The sequence below is a fragment of the Haemaphysalis longicornis genome, unplaced genomic scaffold, assembly GCF_048455015.1.
Source record: "Haemaphysalis longicornis isolate Haplotype H1 unplaced genomic scaffold, Haemaphysalis longicornis Haplotype H1 scaffold_6, whole genome shotgun sequence".
Classification (NCBI taxonomy): Eukaryota; Metazoa; Arthropoda; class Arachnida; order Ixodida; family Ixodidae; genus Haemaphysalis; species Haemaphysalis longicornis.
Window position 1 is genome coordinate 69,661,686 of NW_027526407.1, and position 27,981 is coordinate 69,689,666.

The following is a 27,981-nucleotide window of genomic DNA, read 5'->3' on the forward strand; positions in this document are numbered from 1 at the left end:
TGCACTTCCGCCGTCAGTACCTGCATTTCTTTTATTAAATCTTTGTTATTGTTTGCCAAATTATTTTAGTGCGTTGGGGCCGAAGTTTGGTTATGCGTAGCAGCAGACGACACACTTCAAGCGCTTCCGCCTGCAGCGCTACACACCGGCTATCCTGGAGCTCGTAGGAACTCGCGCGGCATTCGAAAGCTGTCGAAAGCATAGAGTTTCATGCATGGTCGACAGCATGGTCGACAATTAAATTTTCATGTATCGTTAGTTCCGTCTGTCCTGGTTACTATATGATAGCACCTTTTTGAATATACGCGGGTTTTCGCAGTTGACAAGCTGGGACGTTGGCGTCAGTGCAGGACACTGCAGTTGACACTGCAGGAGGTTCCGAGACTGAGCGGTCATAAAATTGTTCAGTCCTCAGACCAGTTGAAACTCGACTGGCAGGTACATAACTTTGAAGCTGAAGCAACACCGCATCAAATGGGACCACAGAATAACGGGGACAAGCACGTGCGCTGACCAGCAACCTGGTTCTGCAACCTGATTTACTGGTCCTGGGAGCCAGCTGTTTATCAGCGGACGGGCGAACCCTACGCAGCAAGAAGAAAAAAAGAAGAAAGGAAGCAGGCCAGCTGGAGATAAGACAGAAACCCAGATCTAAAAGTACAGAAGGGGTATATAGATACTCATGCGTCAATCACAAAGACACTATGTTTTTGGCATGAAGCGAAACACCAGGAACACTACACAGTCATCGCCGAACGGTGTAATACAGATTTATGTCTCATGGATCTCGGGTACCCGTTGGTTCTGGCAGAGACCTAAGATACGGCATTGCTCAAACAAAGGAGTGCAACCGCACCTGAGGTGCTGGCTGATAATGACATCGTGAAGTACAAACATAGCCTTCCGTTTCTTGGTGCACTACGACTGCGTCGAAATAATTAACTCCTTTTTACACCAAATTAATTCCAGGAATCGCATGGGTACAAGTTCCTTCCGACTACAATACGGAGGCTTATGAGACAACAATTAGCTATAGAAAACGCCCCTGTGTGCGAGCTTTCGGCGTAGTACGTAAAGATCCCGGTGGTCAAAATTAATCCGGAGCCCTCCTCTACGGCGCGCCACATCGCCTGTGTAGCGTCGGCGCGTTAAACCCCACGATCAATTTTAACAATTAACTAGATATGCCTTGAAGTCTTACGAAAATTTTGGAAAAAAAAAAAACAGCGTCCAACTGTTTCTCGTCACCAATTTGTTGAGCAACTGAGAGCCGCAGGAAAGCCCGAGTCGGCATTCTTGACCGACGGTTTTACAACGCTCGCGCGAACTGATAAAACGGCGATAATGCGCACTGTGCTAGGGGGACTCAGATTACTGAGCTGGCAGTAAAGTAGAAGGGCGGCGGGAAGAAAACTCACTGGGAAGAACGCACTGCGCTCGTCTCTTTAGAGTGTATGTATAAAGTGCATTGAAAAGCATTTGTCCCTGCCGGGAAGGAATTGCCCTAGGGTTTTGTAGTATAGTATTCACTCTGGTGATTACAACAGGGTAACTTACTGCCCCATGCAAAAATCAAGGCTCCCTATGCAGCTCACCCGTCAAAGGGAAGCGCTACCGTTCCATTTAAGTTCTTTCTTTTTTTTAGAGCGAAGCCGTTAGCCTCTCGTTGGTCGGAAAATTTCGTGTCGTAAACAAAAAAGCCAGGCAGGAACCAGCAGTTTTCGCCCAAGACGCCGAGCGCTTGCGTCGGGCTAATCAGGCGTGCAATAAAGCTCAGTATTCGTGTAAAGAAAAAAAACACAAAACAAGCATAGAAGCAGCATGATGGATAAGGCGCCGGTGAACGATTGGAACCTCCCACCCCCGCTCCATGTTTTCTGGTAAAGATTAGGTTTGCAGCGGCTCTCGAAAGGGGAGGGGTTTGACGTCATTCGAGGGCTAGGCAAGACCCAGCAGTTGTCGCCCAAGACACCGAGCGCATGCGTCAGGACGCAGATTTCCCGTTAGAGAAGCCGAGTGCAAGCAACAAGCCCGCCGAGACAACGAGGAACATTTCATACCCTCCCCCATCAACATGTGTAGTGGCTTACAACAGCTGCGCTGGACATCCACTTTCGCAGGGCTGGATGACGTCACCTTTTTACGACTGCATGCTATCCTGCGCTATCCGAATTCTCTCTTTACGGCCAATTCTCTTCATGTCATCCGTCCATCGAGTTATCGGTCCCCTGCTTCCAGTTCAGTCTCTCGGTAGCCGCTCGGGACCCCCTGCGTTTCCAGCATCGCATGCCAGCCAAAATCCACTCCATTGTTTTGCTTTGAGCTAGGGCGTCTGACATCCGAGTGTTCTGTTTAACCCAAGGTGTTCGTTTCATGTCCCTAAATGTTACTTCTCTCTTTCTTTTTTACATGGATCGTTGGGCTGACCAAGTTTTCTTTGGAGGTGTTTAGTGAGTGCAAATAATTGCGTCACTCCCTCCCTACTAGCGCGTGAACCGCAACGATTATCCGAACATTAATCCGCCCATTACAGCAGACGGACACATTCACAGGTGTCGTGACGCACACAGATATGATGTGCCCGACACAAACATTCTGCGATCGACCCCATTTCTCAAAAAAAAAAAAAGAAATGACCTACATACACTTCCTGTAGATCTACATAGTTTCGCAGTGTATGGTAATGAGGAATTGTTATGGAGCTGTGTCTGTTCAAATGAAATAGTTTGCTTGATTTTTTTATACGCCCACGAGACAGTGCACACGAAATAAACGAAGCATTTCATTTTGACCTGTAGCAGTGTGCGGTCCGTGGCTGACAATCGGCGAGAGAAAAAAGCAGCCGGTAATGATTATTCCAAAGTATCACCGCAAAGAAAGATTGTATCGATGGTATGCAGCATACCTTTTCAGGTGTATGCGCGCATATAGCTCCTTTTTGGTGCATGTTTACAGTAGACACGAGATGTGTAACGAACGCTCGTGTCAACTGTCACATCACAAAAGCCCTCTTGGCGCGAATTTATGGGGTATCACAATTACCCCATAGCTTTAGAATTCTTTCCCATTCTTGCTTTGCTGTGATGCGAAAGCCGTATTACAGCATATTTCCTTAACATGGCCCCAAAAAATCGGCAACCATAAGCGGAGACGACGGGGGGGGGGGGGGGGGGGAGCTTGGCGTTTCCCGGAAGGGGCTTTACCCCCCCCCCCACCGGCAATGCTGATTCCTGCCCCCCCCCCCCCCCCCTACTCCCCCAAGTGTCATTACCAGTGCCATTACCAGTCCACATTTCCTTAGAGTTGCCTCTACTTTTCCACTTAAAATTTTATTGGGGCTACAAGCTTACTGCATCATTGAATTGGCGCAGACGTGGACAGCTTACTTTCGTATACTTTCCATTTGTTCCTTCGAATCCTTGATTGATTGATTGTAGGGTTTAACGCGCCGACGCAACGCAGGCGATGAGGCGCGCCGTAGTGGAGGGCTCCGGATTAATTTTGACCACCTGGGGATCTTTAACGTGCGCCGAAATCTCGTACACACGGGCGTTTTTGCTTTTCGCCCCCATCAGAAAAGCGGCCGCCGCGGCCGGGAAACGAACCCGCGACCTCGTGCTCAGCAGCGCAACGCCTTAGCCACTGAGCCATAGGAGGACAAGCCTTACCATAGGAGGACAAGCGCACTAGAAGCATGTATGTATGTATGTATGCATGTACGTATGTGTGTATGAGTATGTATGTATGTATGTATGTATGTATGTATGTATGTATGTATGTATGTATGTATGTATGTGTGTATGTATGTATGTATGTATGTATGTGTGTGTGTGTATGTGTGTATGCATGTATGTATGTATGTATGTATGTATGCATGTATGCATGTATGCATGTGTGTGTATGTATGTATGTATGTATGTATGTATGTATGTATGTGTGGGTGTATGTGTGTATGTATGTATGTATGTGTATGCGTATGTATGCATGTATGTGTATGTATGTATGTATGCGTGTATGTATGCGTGTATGTATGTATGTATGTATGCGTGTATGCATGTGTGTATGTATGTGTGTATGTATGTATGTATGTATGCATGTGTGTATGTACGTATGTATGTGTGGGTGTATGTGTGTATGTATGTATTTATAAATACATATATGTGATTGATAATGGGTACATTTTATCATCATCATTATCATGTGCTGCAAGTCAAGGGGGGCCGAGCCCCCTCCCGGAAAATGAAAACTATCCGCCTATGTCCGAAACGTTGAGTGAAAATGCAATTTAGTCATATATAGTGCAGGGGCAATTGAGATAAGGTCTGCACAGCCAACAGCTTTTATCTGTCGGCCATTCTGCTCTTCCGAAACACACAATCCGCATCCGAGCCCACATATAGTTTTTCCCGTACCATTCGAAATAAGTGTAGAATTTCTACACTACCGGTACAATAACAAATTCTACAACGAAATTCTACTACAAAGAAATTCTACTGCCCTCGAAGACCGAACCGTTGAATCGAAGCCCAAGTTACAGATGAAACAGACGGTCAGAAATTTTGCTGTCTACAAACAGGTGTCGCGTTCCGATATCCGGTTTGTGGCGGCGTCGAGACGGTGTATACCCACGTGCAAAATCGTCGCGCGTCCCAAACGAAGACCTTCAATTCCCGCCTTTTTTTCTTCCCGCCATTTCCATTAACGCCCGTTCCGTGATCAGGCGTGATCATATAGCCTTGCACGCCTCCCGCCTCGTCTCCAATGCACGCGTCTCCCTGCCGGCAGAGTGGTCGATTCTGCCGTGTACACGGTCTACGTGTAGCCGTCGGCTCGTCGCGAGCTCCAGAGGGGGAGAGTCAATTGCACGCGCGATTAGCCGCAGTCACGACGCGACGTGGAGACGGCCGTACGCGTGCAGCCCGATAAGGCAAACCACCACCGGACGCACTCGCGGCTGGAAGTCCTCCACCATGCGGCGGCGAGTAGGCATCGTCGGCTTCGGCCAACTCGGCCAATTCCTCGCCGCCGAGGTCCAGAGACGTCCGGACACCCTGGAACTCGCCTTCGTCTGGAGCAGGGGACGTGTCTTGCACGGTCTACCGCCGCACCTCGTTCTCGACGACCTGTCGCAGGCGGCGTCGCGCCGGCCGGACCTGGTCGTCGAAGTCGCCCACCCGGCCCTGATACGGAGCCACGGAGAACTCCTGCTCCGACACGCCGACCTCCTGGTCGGCTCACCGACGGCTCTTGCAGAACCTGAGACCGAGGCCAGGCTCCGGGCGGCGGCGGTGCACCACGCCCTGTATGTCCCCTGTGGTGCGCTGTGGGGGCTGCATGACATCAGATCCCTGGCGGACCGCGGACAGCTGGCCGAGCTGACGGTCACCATGACGAAGCACCCGTCGGCGCTGAGGCTGGCCGACCCGGAGATGAAAGCGCGCTGCGACCAGGCCGCTGTTGGAGGGGGAGGCGGACAGGCCGTGACGCTGTACGACGGTAGGCCGAAGCGTGATTGAAATGTCTTTTTTGCCGTCAAGATAGAAGGGAGATGAGCGGCTTTATGGCGCGGGGTAGGATAAGAGAACGCTCCTTGGCAGGCAACGACGTGCTCAGTTTTACGGATTGCTTTAGTGTACAACTTCCAGCAAACGTGGGAGTGGGTGAACCATTTTCACGCAATTGTTAGCACATTCGGCAGAATGATGACTTTCGCGTGTGTAGCACAACGAAGGAGCCCGAAAGTTACCAAAGTTTAAATAAAGCCTGTAATAATTAAATTAAGCGAGTAATTTAAGCCAAAGGAAGCCAGTGAATTGACTGCGGATTAAAGCAATGCCTTTACGCAGGTCTGGAAGCCATTTTCTTTGGTCGGGGTGGCGGGCTACATTTACTAGAGCGCGGATATGTCGTATCGTCACAGAACTGGCGCGTTCCTCGACGCAAAGTTTTATTGAACCGTATCTTTGGGCAAACGCCTGCGGATGCAAAATCGTCGTTACTAGTATCGACGCAATCTGTAATATATCGATACTAATAAAATTATTCACACTAGACTGCAGGAAAAACTATATATGCATATATATCGATTCTATCGACAGTCCACTAGCAATTTAACTAGGACAACTAAATAACTGTCAACAGCACTTTCGACAGCCGACTACCGACAGTACAACCGTGCAATACAATGTGCGTCTCGATGTTATCAGTGTAGATTAATCGAAGGTGGCTAAATGGTTATTTGTTGTAAAATATACCTATTCAATTATCGATAAGCGAATATTGTAAAAGTAGCAATAGTGGGCCAACAATGAACTGTCGATGGTGTTTGTGCACATATCGATAGCTTTTAAAATTGTCGATATTATTTATAGTTTATCGATAGTTTGCATTACTAATTTATTGTCGACTATGGCCACCCATCGACATAGCATCATAGATTGTCGACAATCTTAAAACTGTTGATATACTACTTTAATAATAAGTTATCAGTTCCTTGAACAGTAATTTCGATAGGCTGCGAAGAACGTCACTCGTTCTCCTAGAAAGTTTTTAAAACTCCGTAAGGCACGGTAAGCCCAATGATCGCGGAAATGACTGAAAAATTTTCATTGAAATTTCAATGAAAATTCTTATACTTTAAAGGATAAAAATTAATTAGAGATGTACTTCTGAGAGAATATAGCTGCTGTGTATTACGAGAAATATTATCGCTCCGTAACCGTAGGAGGCTTTTCTGGTATTACGTGGGTATCTCTTCAACTGCTTTTGTCAAGTTGCTAATACTACAACTTCAATGGGAAGGGTCCGGTTTGGACAATAAAACGCCAGCACTGGTGAGTGCGGCACTGTGGTCCGGTTGCAGCGAGCCGTGAGGACAATACCTTGCCCTTGCTTCAACCACCCAAAGAAACCTTCTCACAACAATTAACCTCACTTGTATACCTAAACACCACAGATAAAAATTTCTTCTTTGATTTTGACATGTTGATACAGTTGGCATCGCATCTCGAAAGCCTTTGAATCCTGGCTTACCTGGCATAAAAATTTAAACATAATTGTAATAGCTCCTGCACAACCTCCTCCCATCTTTTACCGCCTCTCATATGCCGCGCGGCAAAAACTCGAAGTTAAAAAAAAAAAAAAGACTTGGGCTGTGTTTGGAGTGGGCGCTAGGAGCTCGCCGAACCGCGAGCTCAGCATACAAGCCGCAGAAAAACGAGCGCCAGTGCAGGCAACGACGACCGCGTTGGCTGAACAAATGTAAAACGAAGTATTTCACTGCCGGTAGTCGAACTGCCCATAACTAACGGTATTACTGTAGCACCATTGGGGGCTAGTCAACAACCGGTAGCTTTCCGACACTATTGTTAGTTTTGCACCAAATACCAAGGTACCATGAAGCTTACGAAGCGGAATGCCCGACTTTCATCACGCGTCCTCGTGCGATGGGGATGCTTAGTGCCGCGTCTTGATTCCTGACATCCGGCTTGTGGCGACCGTGTATATATGAGACGTTCGGTGTCGGCGTACGCTTCAGAGTACTGCGTCGTTCTCAGGGATACAAGGCTGCACGCAAAAACTGCACGAGCCGGTGGAGAAAAAGGACGGTAGTGTTGGCGGGCCTGTGGGCAAACAATGCCTCATCAGAAAATTATTTACACATGGCTGTTCTTCACGGATACTTCAGTGAGTGGTCTAGGTCAGGTTGAGTTTTCTTGCGCTGTGGTGTCCCAACACAGGGTAGAGGGAAGGGAGGGAACTTCCCTTTCACTTTTCAACTCACGGAAGACACACCTATAGTAGCTAGTATACCCAGCAATTTCAAAATCGGGTGCTCTTTTGGAGGACATGACATAATCGATTTACAAGTACTGCATGTCGCAGCAAGCTATCGTCTTGAATGCTACCTCAGCGAGACGACTCCGTCGCATGCTAGAAGACTTATATGTGACAACAAAAAAAAGCAAAAATTATTGCATAACTTTCGAATTTCGCGCCACAGTGACGTGTTATGGGCAGGAGTGACGTCATATAGGCCAGCAATAAAAACAATTTTCCGCGTGTTAACTAGCAGCACGTTGGCACCCGAGTGATGCGATCAAGCGGAATTAAAGGCCCCACTACAATCATCCAGTCACAAGCGGGTCGGCGGCTGTCTTGTGGGTGTGCTTGGCGAGCGACGTCCTGCTGGCGGGTCGCTGCGGCAAAATTGTACTTAGCGATAAGCTAGTTCCGCGGACCCCAAGCGTACAAACAAGATTCTCTGACGTCATAGAAAGTTGCCGGAAAAGGGCTTTAAAGTCGTCACTGCTTCAGGTTTTCTTTATTATCTCCATTATTTGTTAGAAGTTTGTGATAAAATTGGCGTCATTGTTATCGAGACAAAGCAGTCTTTCTAATGAACCAAACTTTTATTTTGTCTTCATGGCTCCTTTAAAACTTATGTTCAACATCAGGCTATCTTTTTACGTCCAGTGTTAACTGTGCAAGAACAGGTCGTGAAAGGAATGCCACGAATGGAAATTCTGGACATGCGCTTAACGTGTACAGTCGGCCAAATCTTCAACTAGCGTTCGGGAGCGACGACTTTTCATGCGTCAGCGGCGTATGACGGAAGCCAGGTTTCAAACAGGTCGAATTACAAACAGGTCGGAAGCGAAGTTGTCAACAGGCCCATCGTCTGCTAGGCTGTTCCTTCCTCAGAGCGTCATAAGTCTGAAATAATCTGTGGTTGATTCCTCGGTCATAGGAATCGGTAAAACACAAAGGTGAAATGTGCAGCGAAATCTACAGCTGAACATGATTTGCGGGTCGGCGGCTGTCTTGTGGGTGTGCTTGGCGAGCGACGTCCTGCTGGCGGGTCGCTTCGGCAAAATTGTACTGGCGTCATTTCTATGACGGATATTGCCGCGAACCATACATTGCGTTTGTTTATTTGTGTTTTGCCTTTACCGCCCGGCTGCGCCGGTCTGTGTTATCTCTGCGCCAAGGGAAGCGCGTGTTCCATTCTTTCTTTCTGTGCCGCATGTGTTATCTGTTGTGATAGGGAGAGCATTCCGATCTAACGTGAACAGCCCAGAATAATCTTCTTGGATCTACTATGTTCTCGATGCGAATCGACGTTTCGAGAACCACGCGCGCCAAAAGATAAAAAGCCTGCAGTGCGGACGGCAGGGCATTCGATTCGACGACACTGTGCAAGTCACTTTGTTGACCGCTGCTTCGCCGCCTCTGTATTCTTTTGAGTTGTTAGGGGAGCACAAGTTCGCTCCAATAAACGTGTTTCTTATTCAAGACAACTGCATCGTCCTTGTCTTCGTGACATCTGGTGGAGGTGCTGGGTACGCACCCTTCATGCCCACTACAACCTCGAGAAGCCGCCAAGCCAGTCCAACAAGAGCTAGCCCCCGCCTGCAAGATTTACCACCCGAGTTCGGTTTGATGCCAGAAGGGCCCAAGAAAAGGAACGCTGCAACCAACACCATGGTGCAAGAGACAACGTCGCCAATCGTCCTGCAGCAGCCCCGGGAACCGCCATCGTTCCGGGGAGCCCCCGCTGAAGACCCCGAAGAATGGTTGGAGAAGCTGGAGCGCGTCCGCATCTTCAACAGGTGGGACGACGCAGAAACTTTCCGGCATGTCTTCTTTTACTTAGAAGATGCTGCTCGAACTTGGTTCGAGAACCATGAGAGTTCTTTGACCGACTGGACTCACTTCAAAAGGGAGTTCCTGAAGACATTCACTACGGTTGTGAGAAAAGAGCGAGCTGCGCTTTTGCTTGAAACTCGGACACAACACCCCAACGAAGGGGTCGTGATCTTCGTTGAGGAGATGAAGCAACTATTTCGCCGCGCGGACCCCGAAATGACGGAAGAAAAGAAGTTACGCTTCTTGATGCGCGGTGTGAAGGAGGAGCTGTTTGCTGGACTTGTCCGCAACCCGCCCAAAACCATCGCTGAATTCGTGACCGAAGCCAGCATGATTGAGAAGGCTCTCGAAATGCGTGCTAAGCAGAATGACCGGAACTTTGTTGGCGCGGCCAGTGCGAACTACATCGACAACATGCGGATTCCGGCTGATAGCCTACGCGAGACCATCCGCGCAGTAGTAAGAGAGGAGCTGCGGAAACTTTTCCCGACGACGCCGCAACCCCAAGTCGCTTGCCTAACTGACGTGATCCGGGAAGAAGTTCAAAACGCTTTGGGAACTTCTGTGGCATCCGAAGTACACTGCGAGCCCCAAGCTATGACGTACTCCGCGGCTGTTCACCGACCCCGCCCTGCTCCAACACGTCGTCAAGAGGCACGTCGTCAAGAGGCCCCGCCCTACCGCCGCCCACTGTCGCCCGCCCGACCCCCGGTAGCACAAACCCAGACGCCGAGGAAGACTGACGTATGGCGAACACCGGATAACCGTCCTCTGTGCTACCACTGCGGAGAGGCCGACCACATCTACCGTCGCTGCCCATACAAGAGACTCGGACTACGTGGTTTCTCCGTCGACGCACCACGCCCCCGACCCGGCCAGCACCCATCTGAGATTGAAGAATACCTGTCGAACACCAGCCGTGGACCAGCCCGTTTCAACCGTTCGCCGTCGCCCTACCCGTACAAGTCGCCGGACCGCCGTAGCAGTGCTGACTTCGCACGTGGAAGGTCTCCCAGCCCACGCGGGGGAAACTAAAGGCGGCAACTTCTGGAGGTGAAGTTGCTCTACGGCGAAAAACCGGAAACCCTCCAACGACGCAAGGACGCGCTGAAGACAGTGATTCACGACATGCCCTCATCCCGACGACCCGACCTAACCCTGACGAGACTCCCGAACACGACGACAGCTACACGGCGCGACGCGTACCCGACCTGACCGAGACGTCCGTTGAGAAGACGACGACAACGACGATGCACAGTGCCCGACCATCAACACGTACAAGCAGAGATACGACGCCCCGACGAACCCGGAACTCGAGGAAGACTGCATCTGACGTCAAGGTGTCCATCGACGGCTTTGACGTAGTCGCCCTCGTAGACACGGGAGCTGACTATTCGGTAATGAGCGGACCATTTGCGTCTAAACTGAAGAAAGTTATGACCAGGTGGGACGGTCCGCACATACGCACAGCAGGAGGCCACCTCGTGACGCCAAGTGGAACGTGCACATCGCGCGTCACCATAGACGGCACAACGTACCCTGCGGCGTTCGTCGTTCTGCCTAACTGCTCCCGCGACGTGATTCTCGGAAGGGACTTTTTGACGGACAACGGCGCAATAATTGATCTGCAGACCAAGTCGATAACATTTTCCTCCGATCACTCCACGACGCCGCAGCCGAACCCCGATCACCGTGCTGCTGTCAGGATCGCCGACGATCACATCACCCTGCCACCCCGCGCAAGCTTGATGATCGCCGTCTACTGTGAGGATGCTGCTTCTGACATCGACGCTATCGTAGAGAGTGATCGAAGGTTGCTTCTCGACCGCGGTGTCTCCGTCGCAAGAGGCATTGCGCACTTTAAGCAACGCCAATCTCACGTTTTGGTCACTAATTTCACCGAAGAGTACCAGCATTTAAACAAGGGAGCTGCAATTGCGTTCCTCGAAGAAACGCAAGAAGCAAATGATGTGATCGCAGTCGCCGACTTTGAACGCACACCCGTAGAAACCTTCAAGCTCCCGCAGCCATTCGACGTGAATCCGGCGCTACCGCAAGAACAACGGAAAAAATTATTGGCTTTGCTGCGTCGCTATAGCGAATGTTTTTCGTCGAGCGCAAAACTACGTCAGACCCCTCTAGCGAAGCACCGAATAATAACCGAAGATGGAGCCCGACCTACCCGACAGTCACCGTACCGCGTCTCTTCACACGAACGGGAAGCCATCCGGACTCAAGTCGACGACATGCTGAGCGATGACATTATACAGCCATCGAAAAGCCCCTGGGCTGCGCCCGTCGTACTCGTAAAGAAAAAAGACGGCACATTAAGGTTTTGCGTTGACTACCGGCGACTGAACAAAATCACGAAAAAGGACGTGTACCCCCTCCCCCGAATCGACGATGCCCTCGACCACCTCTGCCACGCGAAGTACTTCTCATCGATGGACCTGAAGACCGGCTACTGGCAAATTGAAGTGGACGAGAGAGACCGAGAGAAGACTGCATTTATAACCCCAGACGGCCTATACGAGTTCAAGGTGATGCCGTTTGGGCTATGCACAGCACCAGCGACGTTTCAAAGAGTCATGGACACTGTGCTAGCTGGCCTTAAGTGGCACACCTGCCTCGTATACCTCGACGACGTAGTGGTATTCGCCCGGACTTTCGACGAACACCTTGCAAGGTTGGAGTCTGTACTCGAGGCCATTCGTACGTCGGGGTTGACGCTGAAGCCTGAAAAGTGCCGTTTCGCATACGGGGAACTCAAGTTCTTGGGCCACGTCGTCAACGCCGCGGGAGTCCTACCTGACCCGGCAAAAACTTCAGCCATTGCGAACTTCCCGAGGCCGAAGGACAAGAAGGGCGTGCGAAGATTTCTCGGGCTGTGCGCATACTACCGGCGCTTCGTCGCAAACTTCGCACGCATTGCAGAGCCACTCACGCGCTTGACGAAAGATAGCACCCCTTTCAGCTGGGAAAACGACCAAGAAAAAGCATTCCGCGAGCTGCAAAAACGCCTGCAAAGCCCGCCCGTGCTCGCTCATTTCGACGAAAATGCCGAAACGGAAATGCATACGGACGCCAGTGATATAGGCTTGGGTGCCGTCCTTGTCCAAAAGCAAAGCGGCTGCGAAAGGGTAATCGCCTATGCCAGCCGTGGTCTGTCGAAGGAGGAGAAAAACTATTCTGCCTCTGAGAAAGAGTGCCTGGCTATTATATGGGCGATTTCAAAATTTCGCCCATACGTGTATGGAAGGCCATTCAAGGTTGTAACAGACCACCATGCGCTGTGTTGGCTCGCCAATTTGAAGGACCCCTCTGGCCGTCTTGGGCGGTGGAGCTTGCGCCTGCAGGAGTTCGACGTTACAGTCGTTTATAAATCCGGCAGGAAACACTCCGACGCCGACTGCCTGTCCCGCGCCCCCGTCGACCCACCACCACAAGACTCTGATGAAGACAGCGCGTTCTTCGGGATCGTGACGGAGAGCGACCTAGCCGCCCAGCAGCGTGCCGACCCCGACTTACGCGTCATAATCGAGTACCTCGAGGGATGCAACGTTGCCGTTCCTAGGACCTTCAAACGCAGCTTACCAGCATTCAGCCTGAGAAACTCCGTCCTTGTGAAGAAGAATTTCAGCCCCGGAACAAGAGCGAATTACCTTCTCGTCATCCCCGCGGACCTTCGTGACGAAATTTTGGAAGCGTGCCACGACGACCCGTCTTCCGGACATCTGGGCACAGCCCGCACTATTGGAAAAATCAAGGCGAGGTACTACTGGCCCGGCCTTACCTCTGACGTCACCCACTACGTCCGGAGCTGCCGTGACTGCCAGCGACGAAAAACGCCGCCGACAAGACCCGCCGGACTTCTGCAACCGATCGCCGTCCCATCGAGACCATTTCAACAGATTGGAATGGACCTTTTAGGCCCGTTCCCTACGTCACGATCACAGAACAAGTGGATTGTCGTAGCGACAGACTACATGACGCGCTACGCAGAGACCGCCGCTCTTCCGAGGGGGACTGCACAAGAAGTGGCGAAGTTCTTTATAAGCCAAGTTGTGCTACGACATGGAGCCCCGGAAGTCCTAATCACAGACCGCGGAACGGCATTTACTGCGGAGCTGATGCAAGGAGTATTACGCTACAGCAACACGGATCACCGAAGAACGACGGCGTACCACCCCCAAACGAACGGACTAACAGAACGTCTGAACAAGACAATCGCAGATATGCTGTCAATGTACGTTGACGTTGAACATAAGACTTGGGACGAAGTGCTCCCGTATGTCACGTTTGCGTACAACACGGCTATCCAGGAGACGACGCAGCTGACGCCGTTCGAGCTTGTCTACGGTAGAAGGCCGACTACGATGCTCGACGCCATGCTTCCGCACGTAGAAGACGACGACCTCAATGCCGACGTCCACGGATATCTTCAACGTGCGGAGGAGGCCCGCCAGCTCGCTCGAGTTCGTATAACGGACCAGCAGCTGGTGGATGCGGGCCGCTACAACCTCCGACGCCGAGACGCCGAGTACCACCCAGGGGATCGTGTGTGGGTTTGGACTCCCATCCGACGACGCGGACTCAGTGAGAAGCTCCTGCGACGGTATTTCGGACCCTACCAGATTCTACGACGTGTTGGCCAACTTACCTATGAAGTGATCCCCGATGGCGACTCCGGCACATCACGACGACGCACGCGGCCTGAAGTCGTCCACGTGGTTCGCTTAAAACCTTTCTACGGACGATGACGAACTTTTATTTTCATTTGTTCGGACTGTCGCTTATGTTAGCATCGGGTCGATGCACTCTTAGAGGGGGGGTAATGCCGCGAACCATACATTGCGTTTGTTTATTTGTGTTTTGCCTTTACCGCCCGGCTGCGCCGGTCTGTGTTATCTCTGCGCCAAGGGAAGCGCGTGTTCCATTCTTTCTTTCTGTGCCGCATGTGTTATCTGTTGTGATAGGGAGAGCATTCCGATCTAACGTGAACAGCCCAGAATAATCTTCTTGGATCTACTATGTTCTCGATGCGAATCGACGTTTCGAGAACCACGCGCGCCAAAAGATAAAAAGCCTGCAGTGCGGACGGCAGGGCATTCGATTCGACGACACTGTGCAAGTCACTTTGTTGACCGCTGCTTCGCCGCCTCTGTATTCTTTTGAGTTGTTAGGGGAGCACAAGTTCGCTCCAATAAACGTGTTTCTTATTCAAGACAACTGCATCGTCCTTGTCTTCGTGACAATATGACGTCAGTCAAATCTTGGAGTATCTCGACATAAAACACTTTCGTGTTAAAAAATAAAACCTGAAAACGAACAACGCTAAGTATTACGTACTCTCTACTACTAAGGGTATCTGACTACTAATGGAATCTGACCCTGGCAACGTTTAACGCGCGAACCTTATCTAGCGAAGCAAGTCTCGAGGTGTTGTTCGAGGAATTAGAGGGCATTAAATGGGATGTAATAGGGCTTAGCGAGGTTAGGAGGGCAGGCGAAGCCTTTACGGTGCTGAAAAATGGACACGTCCTATGTTACCGTGGTCTAGAGGACAGAAGAGAACTGGGAGTGGGATTTCTAGTCAATAAAAACATAGCTGGCAACATAGACGAATACTATAGCATTAACGAAAGGGCAGCAGGTCTTGTAATTAGGCTAACTAAGAGGTACAAGCTCAAGGTGGTGCAGGGCTACGCGCCCACATCCAGCCACGACGACCAAGTAGTGGAACGCTTCTATGAAGATGTGGAATCGGCAATGGCTAAAGTAAAAACACAGTATACCGTAGTTATGGGGGACTTCAATGCTAAAACAGGCAAGAATCAGGCTGGAGACAAGGCAGTTGGGAACTATGGTCTGGGCTGTAGAAATAGCAGGGGGGACCTACTAGTTGAGTTTGCAGAACGGAATAACCTACGCATAATGAATACCTTCTTCTGTAAACGGGAGAGTCGGAAGTGGACCTGGAGAAGCCCGAATTGGGAGCACAAAAATGAAATAGACTTCATATTATGCGATAACCCTGTCGTCGTGCAGGATGTGGAAGTGCTCGGAAGGGTAAGGTGTAGTGACCACCGTATGGTAAGATCCCGAATTAGGCTAGATTTGAGGAGGGACCGCAACAAGCTAGTACGAAAGAAGCCGATAAATGAGCTAACAGTAAGACGTAAAGTAGAAGAATTCAGGATCGCGCTGCAGAACCGATATTCCGCTCTTAACGATGAAGCCGAGTTTACGACGCAGGAAGCCAGCGACAACCTTACACGCATTATTACGGAGTGTGCAGTAGAAGTCGGGGGCACTATGGCTAGACAGGATACTGGTAAACTTTCACAGGAGACGAAAGATATAATCAGGAAACGGCAAACCATGAGAATCTCCACCGGAGCTGACAGAATAGAACTAGCGGAGCTCTCCAAGCTAATCAATAAGAGTAAGACAGCTGACATACGGAAGTATAATATGGAGAGGATCGAATACGCTGTAAAGAACGGAGGTAGCCTGACGTCTTGGCGTGGGGAAAAATCAGATGTATGCACTTAAGGATAAGCAAGGCAATGTCATCACAAATAGGGATAAAATAGTCACAGTGGCCGAGGAGTTCTATAGGGATCTGTACAGTAGCCAGTACATACAGGATAAAGCCGAACGAGACAGTAGTTCACAGGAGATAGACATCCCACCAGTAACGACCGAAGAAGTAAGGAAGGCTTTGAAAGAAATGAAAGGGGGCAAAGCACCTGGTGAGGATCAGATAACAGCAGACCTCTTGAAGGATGGCGGAGAAATTGTCCTTGAAAAACTGGCAAACCTGTATACGCAATGCCTAATGACCGCAATGGTACCGGAATCTTGGAAGAACGCGAACATCATCCTAATTCATAAGAAAGGCGACATGAAGGACTTGAAAAATTACCGGCCGATCAGCTTACTGTCAGTCGTCTACAAGGTATTCACGAAGGTAATCGCTAACCGAATTTCTGCAACCTTAGATTTCAGTCAACCTAAAGAACAAGCAGGGTTCCGTAAAGGTTATTCAACAATGGACCATATTCACACGATCAATCAGGTGATAGAGAAGTGCGCTGAGTATACTGAACCCCTATATATAGCCTTCATAGATTATGAGAAAGCATTTGACTCGGTCGAAACCCTAGCAGTCATTCAGGCATTACGGAACCAGGGTGTAGATGAGCATTATTAAGAATACTAGAGGGTATCTACAATGGGTCTACAGCTACGATCATCCTCCATAGGGAGAGCAGTAAAATACCTATAAGAAAGGGTGTCAGACAAGGAGACACAATCTCTCCAATGCTATTCACAGCATGTTTACAAGAAGTATTCAGAACGTTGGATTGGGAACAGGTGGGAGTAAGGGTTAATGGAGAATACCTCAGTAACCTCAGATTTGCTGATGACGTTGCCTTGCTAAGTAACTCGGGGGACGAATTGCAAAGCATGCTTTCCGCACTGGGCGAACAGAGTAGAACCGTGGGACTGAAAATTAATATGCAGAAAACTAAAGTAATGATCAATAACCTCGGGACAGCACAGCGGTTTGACATATGTGGCGAGGCAGTGGAAGTGGTAAGCGAATATATCTACTTAGGCCAAGCTGTGACCCCAGATCCAAACCATGAGGCAGAGATAATTAGAAGGATCAGAATGGGGTGGGGTGCATATGGCAGACATTCTCAGATAATGAATAGCAGCCTACCATTGTCGCTGAAGAAGAAAGTGTATGACAGCTGCATCTTACCGGTACTCACCTACGGGGCAGAAACTTGGAGGCTCACTAAGAGGGTTCAACTTAAATTGAGAACGACTCAGCGGGCAATGGAGCGGAAAATGATAGGTGTAACATTAAGGGACAGGAAGAGAGCGGAGTGGGTCAGGGAGCAAACTGGTGTTAAAGACATATTAGTAGAAATTAAGAAGAAGCAATGGACGTGGGCAGGACATGTAATGCGCAGGCAAGATAACCGCTGGTCATTAAGGGTAACAGAGTGGATCCCTAGAGAAGGCAAGCGTTGCAGGGGGCGGCAGAACGTTAGATGGGCAGATGAGATAAAGAAGTTTGCGGGGATAAATTGGTCACAGTTGGCACAGGACCGAGGCAATTGGAGAATAATGGGAGAGGCCTTTGCCCTGCAGTGGGCGTAGATAGGCTGGTGATGATGATGATGATGATGACTACTAAAGGTTGCTTCCCTGCAAGAAGACCCTGCGTGCAGGGGTGTACTCTTTACAGGCTGCTTGCTTCGTTGTACTGGCGTCACTTCCATGACGGATATGACGTCAGCGAAATCTTCGTGTATCGGGGAATAAAACACTGTCGTGTTAAAAATCGAAGCTTGCAACGCTATAGTTACAGATTTTGCCGACTGTATACGTCTTCGTGCATCGACAGGTCCCGTGCGGGCGCTGTGCCCACTGGCGCCCAACAACGTGAACACCATGGCGGCCGCTGCTCTGGCGGCGCACACCCTGGGCTTCGACGGCGTCCGGGGCCGGCTGGTGGCCGACCCGGCGCTGGCCGACTACCACAGCCTCGAGCTGGACGTGGTGGGGCCCAGTGAGCCGGACGGACGCGCCTTCCGGGTCCGCACGCTGCGCATGAACCCGGCCGACCGCGGGGCCGTCACGGCCAGCGCCACCTACGGGGCCTTCCTGGGAAGCATGCTCGGTGAGGATGTTGGCGCGTCTGCGCGGCTGCAGTGCACTATGGAAAAATGTGCGCTGCAGGAAAGGTTTTTCGTACGCAGCAAGCCATCGACATTCACATAGGCTGTCGGTGTACACGAGAGAGAGAGAGAGAGAGAGAGAGAGAGAGAGAGAGAGAGAGAGAGAGAGAGAGAGAGAGAGAGAGCAGAGAGAGAAAGAGAGAGGAGAGGAGAGGAAAGGAGAGGAGAGGAGAGGGAGGGAGGCAGGGAGGGAGGGAGAAGAGCCTGTATTGGCAAGGCGGGCTCTGGGCCTGTTGAGGGAAGCGGGTTAAGCGAAGGGGTGAGATGAAGAGGGTCTTGGTGTCTTGTTGTGAGTTGGGAGGGGGAGGAGCTTTGTGGGTATCGCGACTGGAAGGGGGAAGCATACCCGTCATTCCTATACTGTGCTCGAGCAAGACCGCTTGAGAATACGCCGAGAGTGCGGTTAGACGAATAGTGCGTGTCCGTGGAACGGGGATTTATAAGTATCGTGGGATCGTTGTTCAGGAGAGAGAAATTTCGATGGCTAATTTGTTTGGTATTCGCACATGCTTTCATACTGGTCAGACAACGCCCAATAAATTACATTTCAATAGCTTTCGAGCCTTGAAGCCGACATATCACTGATCAAAAGACATGGATCCATATTCCCAAATTAGTTTGAACAGCTAGCGTCCCGTGTTTGCAGAACGCTTACGATGAACACATTTAAACACATGGGTTTAAATGGGGCTGGCAATGGTGAATTGAAAAACTTCCTTAAATCCCGGAATTCGCTACATAGAGGTTCGTTCGTTACATCCGGGTTTAACTGTAGTGACACACACACACACACACACACACACACACACACATATATATATATATATATATATATATATATATATATATATATATATATATATATATATATATATATATATATAAGAAAACTTTGAACAAGGTAAAAGCACGATTGTTGCCAACGTTTCAGCAAAGAGACTTGCTTTCGTCAGGGCGAAACCAAGTCTCTTTTCTGAAACGTTGGCAACAATCGTGCTTTTACCTTGTTCAAAGTTTTCTTTTCTTGTGTTCTCTACCATCTTCAAAAGTTCAACTGCTCCCTATATATATATATACATATATAACGAATAGGTATACCACAGTATACCTCATCCACCGGCGAACACTTACTCAGCACGTTTTTACACCCCACGCAATCTGTATGAGAGCCTGCTGCATTACGCGCAAATCTGTTGCAAGTGTTCGCAAAAAATGGTAGAAACAACAGGTGAATGCCCGCCGAGCCCCACTTCAAATGATGCAGTCATTAATGGTCAACAGCGATGAGCCTGATTGATTAATAGGCTTTAACGAGAAAAAGGCAAGACGCCCTGTTGTGGAAAAGAGGAAATAAAAAGAGGGGAAAAGAGCATACGAATAACTGGATATCGCATTTAGTCCTCGTATTCTGCACTTGAGCGTATGAAAACACACAGAAGAACCTCACAACTGTTGTGCCGTTTGTGCTCATTCCCGTAATTAAAGTACACTGAGGGGCACTATAACCGTTGTCCAGTTTGCGCACTTACACTTTGAGTTCTTGAAGAGGACAAACTGAAGAAGGGGTCACCGTTTACGTATCAACCAACTTTGAAGAAACGATTATTTTCAAAAGAAAAGGGAACAATTCCTTGGAGTAGCGATTAGTCACTGAGAACCCTTTGTAAGTGCCCTTGCACATTATTGCGGATGGAGAAAGGCGTCGAAAATGTGCAATATTCGGAACAATGAATTGAACAAGAGTTCTTAACCGCATGGGAGGGCGATATATGGGAAACCGAAACTATGGGAATTGGGAATTGTTTCGTTCCTACGCGCTGTACAGACTCCTCTCTGTCCACAAATTTCCTAAGATCGCGTGCTGAAGACGGGCCATTTTATAACTTTCAGTTTGCAACGACGGAGCTTATACAAATCCCGCTCTTTTACGCTACCTCCGGTTTCTTCACCGCGAGAGATTAAACAGCATCACCCCTCCCCACACCTTTAAGGATTTACCCCTCAGCCGATCTCAACAAATATTTATCAACAAAGTACTTGCCAACACGGCCAGTACACCTCATATCATCCATAAATGGCAGACACTTGCTGACCGGAAGAAGGGCATTGGCACCGCTGCCCCCCTAGACCTAGGCCTGCACATGTACCTTCTGTCACACCGTGTGTGAAGCAAACATGAACCATCTTGTTCTGCACTGCTCCGCTTTTGATATTCATAGACTGAACCATAGTGTTTTTCAAGATTCAGATATAGAAGCATTGCATAGGGACATCCGTGAACATCCTCAACACCTTATGACCTCAGCCCAGTTCGGCGTTGCCAGCGGCCTGGCGAGCGTGATTTACCGGGCGTCTACCTCCCTGCCTATTCCCCCTATTCCCCCAACAGCGAAGTTTGGTCCTACCCTCCCTACTAAAAGAATTTGTCATCATTTTTTCCCTTTTCATTTTTTGTCTTCGCAGAGGCCGCCAAGGGACGCGGACCAGGAGTCCACTTCTGCTGAAGAGCTAGATGCAGTCTGCGCAATAAAGAGATGCTTTACATTTCCTATAGTCACGTTGGAGCAATTGTGCGGGCGACAGCAGGAGGAGAGCATGTTCAATTTAGTTCATATTAGTTTACCCAAATAAGGTCAACGGACAACTGGAGGAAGTCAACTCCATGTAAGTCGCAGAGTGTACGCTTGTGGTGGATTTGGGGCGTTGCCCCGTGAAGATGCAGTGTCACACATACAAAGCACACTCTGTTGTCCGCTGCGCAAGCTTCAACAAGCGGCTAACTATCGCATACCTTTGTGTTCTAGAGAGCAGCTCTTAAGCGCCCGCTCCTGTGGTTTCGTGTCACCGTCATCCTTCGATGTAGCCGAGCGAACGATGGGGACAATGAAGATAGACGAGATAGAGCGAGCAGAAAAGCGTAGGATGAAAGTACGGATGGGAAAGTGTGAGGGGGAGGGCGGTGTGCTGAGTCCGTGCGAGACGTTGGGTCTACTCGTCAACCCGTTCATGCGGTGCAGCACTTTGCCGTTCGTTTCAGTGGTGCAGCTCGCGGCACCTGAACCGCGCCGTTCGATTCACCGGTGGTACTGACGGGTGCAGGATGAGTTCATGGCTTTTCCTGCACTCCCTGCCGAGGAGGTGCAGAAGCAGGCGAAAAAAGTGCAGGTCTACACTGCAGGTCTACACCGCAGGTCTACACCGCTTTACACCGCTGTGAACTGGTTCAAGAGGTGCAGGCTGAATCGAATAGGCCCGTTCTCTGCAGCGGCGACGTTTGCGAGATAACGCCAGAGTTGCGCGAGCCGTCGTACGTTCGTTGATGTCGCGATCACTTCCTGACACGCAGCAGCTATGCGGCGTCACCGAGAAGACTTCAGTTCGCGCAACGCTCAATTTTGCATTAGGCAGTGTCGTAATCGTCAGCCATTTTCCCCCACGGCTTATCAGAGCATTGTAAGGTTTTCATGACAAGAGTCGTTCAGTAAAAGAGACAGAGAGAGAGAGAGAGACAGAGTAAACGTGTTTATTGCGAAAAGCAACGGGGAGGTGCCAGCCTAAACAGCCCTCAACACCAGCAAGGGCTCATCATTGAAGTCGGAGCTGACCAGAGCTCTCTCCCAAAGATCGTCTAATAGGTGTACTTTGTTGCCTTTTGCATTACTACGGGTACGCCAATTTTGTAGTCACATAAGCTTTTTGGGTAGTGTTTTTTTTTTTCGGTTGCCAATGCCACCATTTGTTTTTTATGGCGACATTTTCTAATGGGTACCATTTATGAGCCCTGGACAATCTTTCCGATTTGATACGTGGTAAACAAGAAATTTGACGATCATCATCATCGTAGCCGGCAAATAAGGAGGCAGGGATGAAGCAGCGGGCATGCGGCTCGCATGGCTGCCAGCGGTCGCCGTGTGGGTCGCCGCGGCCTTGCCTGACGACGAAGACAGAGCGCTCCTCTCGGGCGTGCCCTGCGACGAGTGGGACGCTGTCAGCGGTACCTGCTTCTTCCGCCGTCAGGTGAGCCGCCTACAACCGAACCGTACAAGGACGTAAAACTTTCAAGATACAAAACTAGAGCAGGCACCCGCCGGGTATCGACGTTAGATCGAGCTCTGGAAAGTCCCTCGCTGAAACGTTGTAGGGGCTCGGGCTGTCAGCGTCTCCTGTCGTCGTCAATGTCGTGATCTCATGTAGTCACGGTACTAAAACACCGTGGACAATCGGCCTTCAACGCCTCGCGCTAGAACGTGTGATCTCCGTTGGCAAAAACGCGTACTAAAAAACACACCGGGACACTCGTTTTCCAACGCTCGCGCCATAACGCTTCGCGCTTCAAAGATACGAGGCATTAACAGCGAGACTGTATACCTCTACCCCCCAACGGTTTCATCTCCATGGGCAAAAACGCTAAGGTGCTAAGAATACACTTTTTTTAATTGCGATAGTATGCCCTTTGGCATATGGTCCTACAGGTACAAGTTGACACCCGTTTCCCGGAGGAAGTCCAGAAGACAGCGGTGGTGGGGCTCCCACAGCCATCGCTGAAGATCGGGGGGTCTCCCAGGGTGCAGGCCTGTGCCGCGAAGATGTCGGGATCTCGCTGCACTCAGGGAAGGGCGCGTACATAGCAGGCGGTTGGTGTCGGCGTCTTCGGCAGGAGCCGTACAGAAGGGGCAGTTGTTGCTAAACGGGGCATGGTATCGCGGTGGCCACGCGCGGGTTACCGCAGTAGAGAGGGCCACCCCAACTCCAAGTCTACGCAGCAGGACCTCACGAGCAAGCCCACTGCGAAGGTCTGTTCCACACGGTGGTATGAGAGTGCGTGTGGCGCGATGGAGATCTTCCATAAGTTGGAGAAATTGTTCATGTGGCTCAGTTGTCAGCAAGGGCAGGGGCCGTGGAACCGACGAAGGGTGACAGGCACTATCCGCCGCAATATGAGCGGTGATAGTATTACGCCGGATACACGACAGTCGGAGAGGGCAGGGGTACGTGTCCAGTAGGTTAGGAATGTCTCTTCAATGAGACGAGTTGGAGGCTACACGTCGCAAATCCCGTATGGCCACGAATACACTTGTGCACTGCATGCTTCGCCCCTCCCCGGGTTTCAAGTTAGTGGAGATGGCCCGGTTTTTTCTCTATGCTTTGAAGGCGAAAGTGCGGTGACTATATTGTGACGGCTACCTTGTATGTACACGTCCTCCCATCGACACAGCAGCCACTCTATTTAGCCGTCCTTAATCCTACTTAACATACCTTAATTCACCTTAGTATTCAATTACGGATCAATCATTTATTAACCTTCGTAATCACTATAATCACCTTTATTCACGACTGGTATGCTTTGGTTCGCTTCTGGCCTCCTTAGGGTTTTTGTGCCGTACCTGTCGACGCCGGGGTCAGGATCGAACTTAAACACCCCCATAACACCTTACAGGAGGACTTCGACACCCCCCCAAAAAGGATTCCACAACCACGACCAACCCACCCAGAGATTTATATAACCCCATCCCCCCAACCGCCCCTTCCCCCGCAGAAGGATTTCACCCCCCCCCCCCCCCAAATCAAAATTCTGGATAAACCCCTGGCCGGTGTCATTCAAGGTCAGCCTTCCAACTATAATAACGCCGGTGCTGCTGCAGGTTGGCGACACGCTGACGCTGTGGTTACGCAGCAGCGCCGGCAACGCGGGACGCGTCACCTGGCGTCGGCGGTACCGCGCCCTGGACCGGTCTCGAGGCGACGCCGTCGTCGAGCTGCGCGCAGACACGGCGCCGTGGAACGTGGCCCTGGGCGCCGGCGAGCTGCGCATCTCGCCCATCACCGACTCCGACCTGGAGCCGAACAGCTGGGACGCCAGCGTGGCCTCCCTGGGCAACATCAGCTTCCGGGTGGCCCTGCTGCCCGTCGACCTGGGGCCCGTGTTCCGCGGCGACCAGGTCACCATCAACCTCGAGCACTTCCTCACGCTGCCGCTCGAGTCGCTGCACTTCATCTGGGACTGGGACGACCAGCCGCTGGCCACCAACATGAGGGTGAGGCCGCCGAGCGCCATCTCTGCTTTCATTTCGAGAGATCGAGAGAGAGAGATTAGTAGATGTCTTGAATTGTACATCTCTAGCGCCGGTTTCTTTTCCTTTTCTTTTCTTTTTTGTAGTTGTTGTTGTAGTTGTTGTTGTAGTTGTTGTTGTTAGTGTTGTTGTTGTTCTTGTTGTTGTTCTTGTTCTTTGAGGGGGGTCCCTCTTTTTCTTCTCTGTTCTTTTTCTTTTCTTTTTTAATCGAAAAGGTTTCTTCCTGTGTTTTTCTTTTCTTTCTCATTCCACCCTTGCTGCTGCCTCTGTCAACGGATTTTAGGTCCTGTCAAGCTGTCTAGAGCGACTTTTTCCCAACAAATCCACCATAAAATTATGTACTTTTTATGGAAATAAACCAATTCAATTCAATTTAATAGATAGATGGAAGTTTGAGCCCAAAACGGTAGAAGGAACGGAGAAAGACGGGAGGGAAGTCACCTGGCAGTTCCCGTAGTCCGAAACTGCATTTCCTGCAGTTTCGGACTACGGGGGGGGGAGGGGGGGGTTTCAAGTAGCTTCTCAGCCTCGTGGTCGAATATTTCTTCGTTATTTCCGATATAGTGGGCGGCTCTGACGGTTTCACTTTCGTTATAAAAGAATAAGTGTCATTGAAATAAGGCGTGACCAACCAAAGATTGTATTTAGTTCGCTATAGCCGACAATTTGCTATATCAGTGTTCGTTATAACGAGGTTCAACTGTACCAATAAAAGCTGCGGTGTCGCATTCGTCAGCTTCGGTGCAAATGTAATGAGCTTCGATAATTTCTCTTTTGGGGCGTTCTTTATCTGAGCAAAAAAGGTTTGCGCTCGTCTTGTGCATCACCCTTGAGTTGTTCTTCGTCCTATCACCTTTTTCAGTGGTGGTCTCATGTAACCAATCAGTGCAGTCGAAATGAATAAGTACCAACTAGCCTCCACTTCTCCCCTTTAGCTTTGCTAATATCTGCTTCTCAGTCGCCCCTACTCTTCATACGTCATTTTTCTCTGTTCCAGGTCAGCCGATCTGGCCGGTCGCTGCGAATCACGGGACTGCGCCGAAGCCAGGGAGGGCTGCTGACCTGCTCCGTGTTTTCCTCGACCGGTCTCCTGGTCGCCCGGCGCCGGTTCAGGCTGCGCGAGCCGGTCGAGGAGCCGCTGCCCGAGTTGCAGGGCCCTTTCCAGATGGGAAGAGCCAAGCGCAGCGTCAAGCCCCCCGTGCAAGACCCGACGGACAGTCGCCTGCTGGCGCCCTGCACCCGCCACACGCAGTGCGGTCTGCACGCGACTTGCCACGCGGGCTTCTGCGTCTGCGGCACCGCGTACGTGGGCAACGGGCTGTTCTGCTGGGAGGCCAGCGCCAGCCAGTCGGAGGTCGGGTAACGCGGCCTGGACGTCAACGTCGTCGCGATACCGGGCGATCCGTTTGGTGCGTATACGCAGACTCGCTGGCGGATCCGTCCGGATACCTTGACCCCCCCCCTCCTTAATTTTGGAATTGATACACCCAATGAAATGATCCCTCGTGTTTAACATTCCTACGGAGAACTGGACTTGTGAGTGAGCTATGAACTCTCGGACGAATGGCTATATCGCCTGACTGTGTGTGTGTGTGCTTTTCGTGTGCGTTTGTGTGTTTGAGTACTGATGTATGAGTGAGAGTTCATTTCATATATTTTCCTCTCACCTTCACCCCCATTTGGTGTAGCAAGTCGGGCGCCCAGCCTGGCTGACCTCACTTGCCCATTAAAGATGTTTCTCTCTCTCTCCCTCGTGTTGTAGAAAAAGTGTATAGTTTATTTTTTCTATTTCTTGTATTTTTGGTTATAAAAAATTTCGGTGAATAAAAAAGGCTACTATCCTCCACCTCCTCATCACCACCCGCCCCACCACCATCATCATCATCGTCGTCGTCGCTGATAGAAGCTGACCCCCACCCCCACCCCACTCTTAATAAAACACCTGGATCCGCCTCTGCGCAGACCCGCTGGCCACCAAGTAAACCATGACAGGTGGAAGGTGGCAAAAGATCCTCTGCGTCTGGAACAGGACGGGAGGTGCCACCGTTTGGTGACAAAGTGAGGTGAGAAGTTTTCTGCCTTCTAACCACATTCTTGTTCTTTTGAGCAGCTCGGACAAGACATCTAACGTTCTTGACAAGTACAAATTCAGGCATAAGGAACTGGAACAACGATTTGTTAATATCACACAATATTTGTTTTACTGGCTTTATGACAGCCATTACCGGTTTACAGGAATCCTTTTCTATCAGGGAGGACTCCTCTCGCAGCCAGGCAGTTTCTGGAAGAAGAAATTCTAGCAAATTTACGAGACCGTGTTCTAATTACTTTTGGCGGCTCCTGTACATAACGCGTAAACATTAATACGACCTCTTGAATTTAATTACCCCAGTCGCCGCACAGAAGCGCGTATCCTGGAACAAAATGTGGCACAGATGTGAGCTATAAAAAGCGGTTCCATATTATGTCCTGTGACTCCTGTCCCGTGGCGAGTCCGCGTCTGAAACAAGGCTCGGGTGAAAATTAAGGGACATGCAGGAAGATAGGCAGATAACTAGGTAGATAAGATTCCGCGTAGGTAAATAATCTCATCTGCAGAGGCAGGGGCTGTAAACGTCGGTGGTGATTACCTCAACAAGTTTGCACGGGTTGGCCTGATTTTCTTTGCACAAGAGTACTGACCGCATTCGTTGCTGTGCGAGTGTTTATCGACGCTTGGTTGGTTGCGTGGGTTCCAAATGCAGGTTCTGCTGATGACGCTTCCGCGGAAGAAGCTGGGCTTTGATGTGGGCTGCACTCACATATGCGACAGCAGCCTCAAGCGTCCACTACGAAAGTGACAACGTGGCGAACGGCAACTCCATGGGCGCCCCGTTGGAGAAGGCTGAGCGAGATCGTGCCCTCGCAGCAATTTACGTATAATTCGACGCGAAAAATAAAGAGACACGCAGCAAAATCTCGCATCATTCAGTGTCTGTGACTGTGGGATTCACACTAGTTACTGCTGACCAGCAGTCATCCGCTATCAGCAAACATATGCCGCACAAGCGCCGACTGCGGCGGGTCCGTTGTGTACGGAAACATCACGGGCAGCGTTTATGGCACATGCAATTCATCTTCTGCATAGAGATCATAGAGACATTGAGGAATCAGGGTGTAGATGAGCATTACGTAAGAATACTTGAGGATATCTTCATGGGTTCACAGCTACCACCTTCCTCTATAAGGAGAGCAGTAAAATACCTATAAGGTAGGGCGTCAGAGAAGAAGGCACAATCTCTCCGATGTTATTCGAATTCGCAGCATGATTACAAAAGATATTCAGAACATTGAACTGGGGACATGTGGGAGTAAGGGTTAATGGAGAATACCTGAGTAACCTCAGGTTTGCTGATGGCGTTGCCTTGCTAAGTAACTCGGGGGACGAATTTCAAAGCATGCTTTCCGCACTGGACAAGCAGAGTAGAATCGTGGGCCTGAAATTTAACATGCAGAAAACTGAA

General features: G+C 50.2%; 2 protein-coding genes across 2 annotated transcripts; both read left to right on the forward strand.

The window, feature by feature from the left end:
• Positions 1 to 4,849: 4,849 nt before the first annotated feature.
• LOC144142886 (aspartate dehydrogenase domain-containing protein-like) lies at positions 4,850 to 20,960 on the forward strand. Its single transcript, XM_077674713.1, has 3 exons — positions 4,850 to 5,496; positions 18,074 to 18,349; positions 20,871 to 20,960. Exons 1-3 carry the CDS (start codon positions 4,971 to 4,973, stop codon positions 20,909 to 20,911), a joined length of 843 nt encoding a protein of 280 aa, XP_077530839.1. The 5' UTR covers positions 4,850 to 4,970; the 3' UTR covers positions 20,912 to 20,960.
• Positions 20,961 to 22,286: 1,326 nt separating this feature from the next.
• On the forward strand, positions 22,287 to 26,508 carry LOC144143070 (uncharacterized). Its single transcript, XM_077674886.1, has 4 exons — positions 22,287 to 22,424; positions 24,050 to 24,442; positions 25,476 to 25,887; positions 26,441 to 26,508. Exons 1-3 carry the CDS (start codon positions 22,287 to 22,289, stop codon positions 25,839 to 25,841), a joined length of 897 nt encoding a protein of 298 aa, XP_077531012.1. The 3' UTR covers positions 25,842 to 25,887; positions 26,441 to 26,508.
• Positions 26,509 to 27,981: the final 1,473 nt, after the last annotated feature.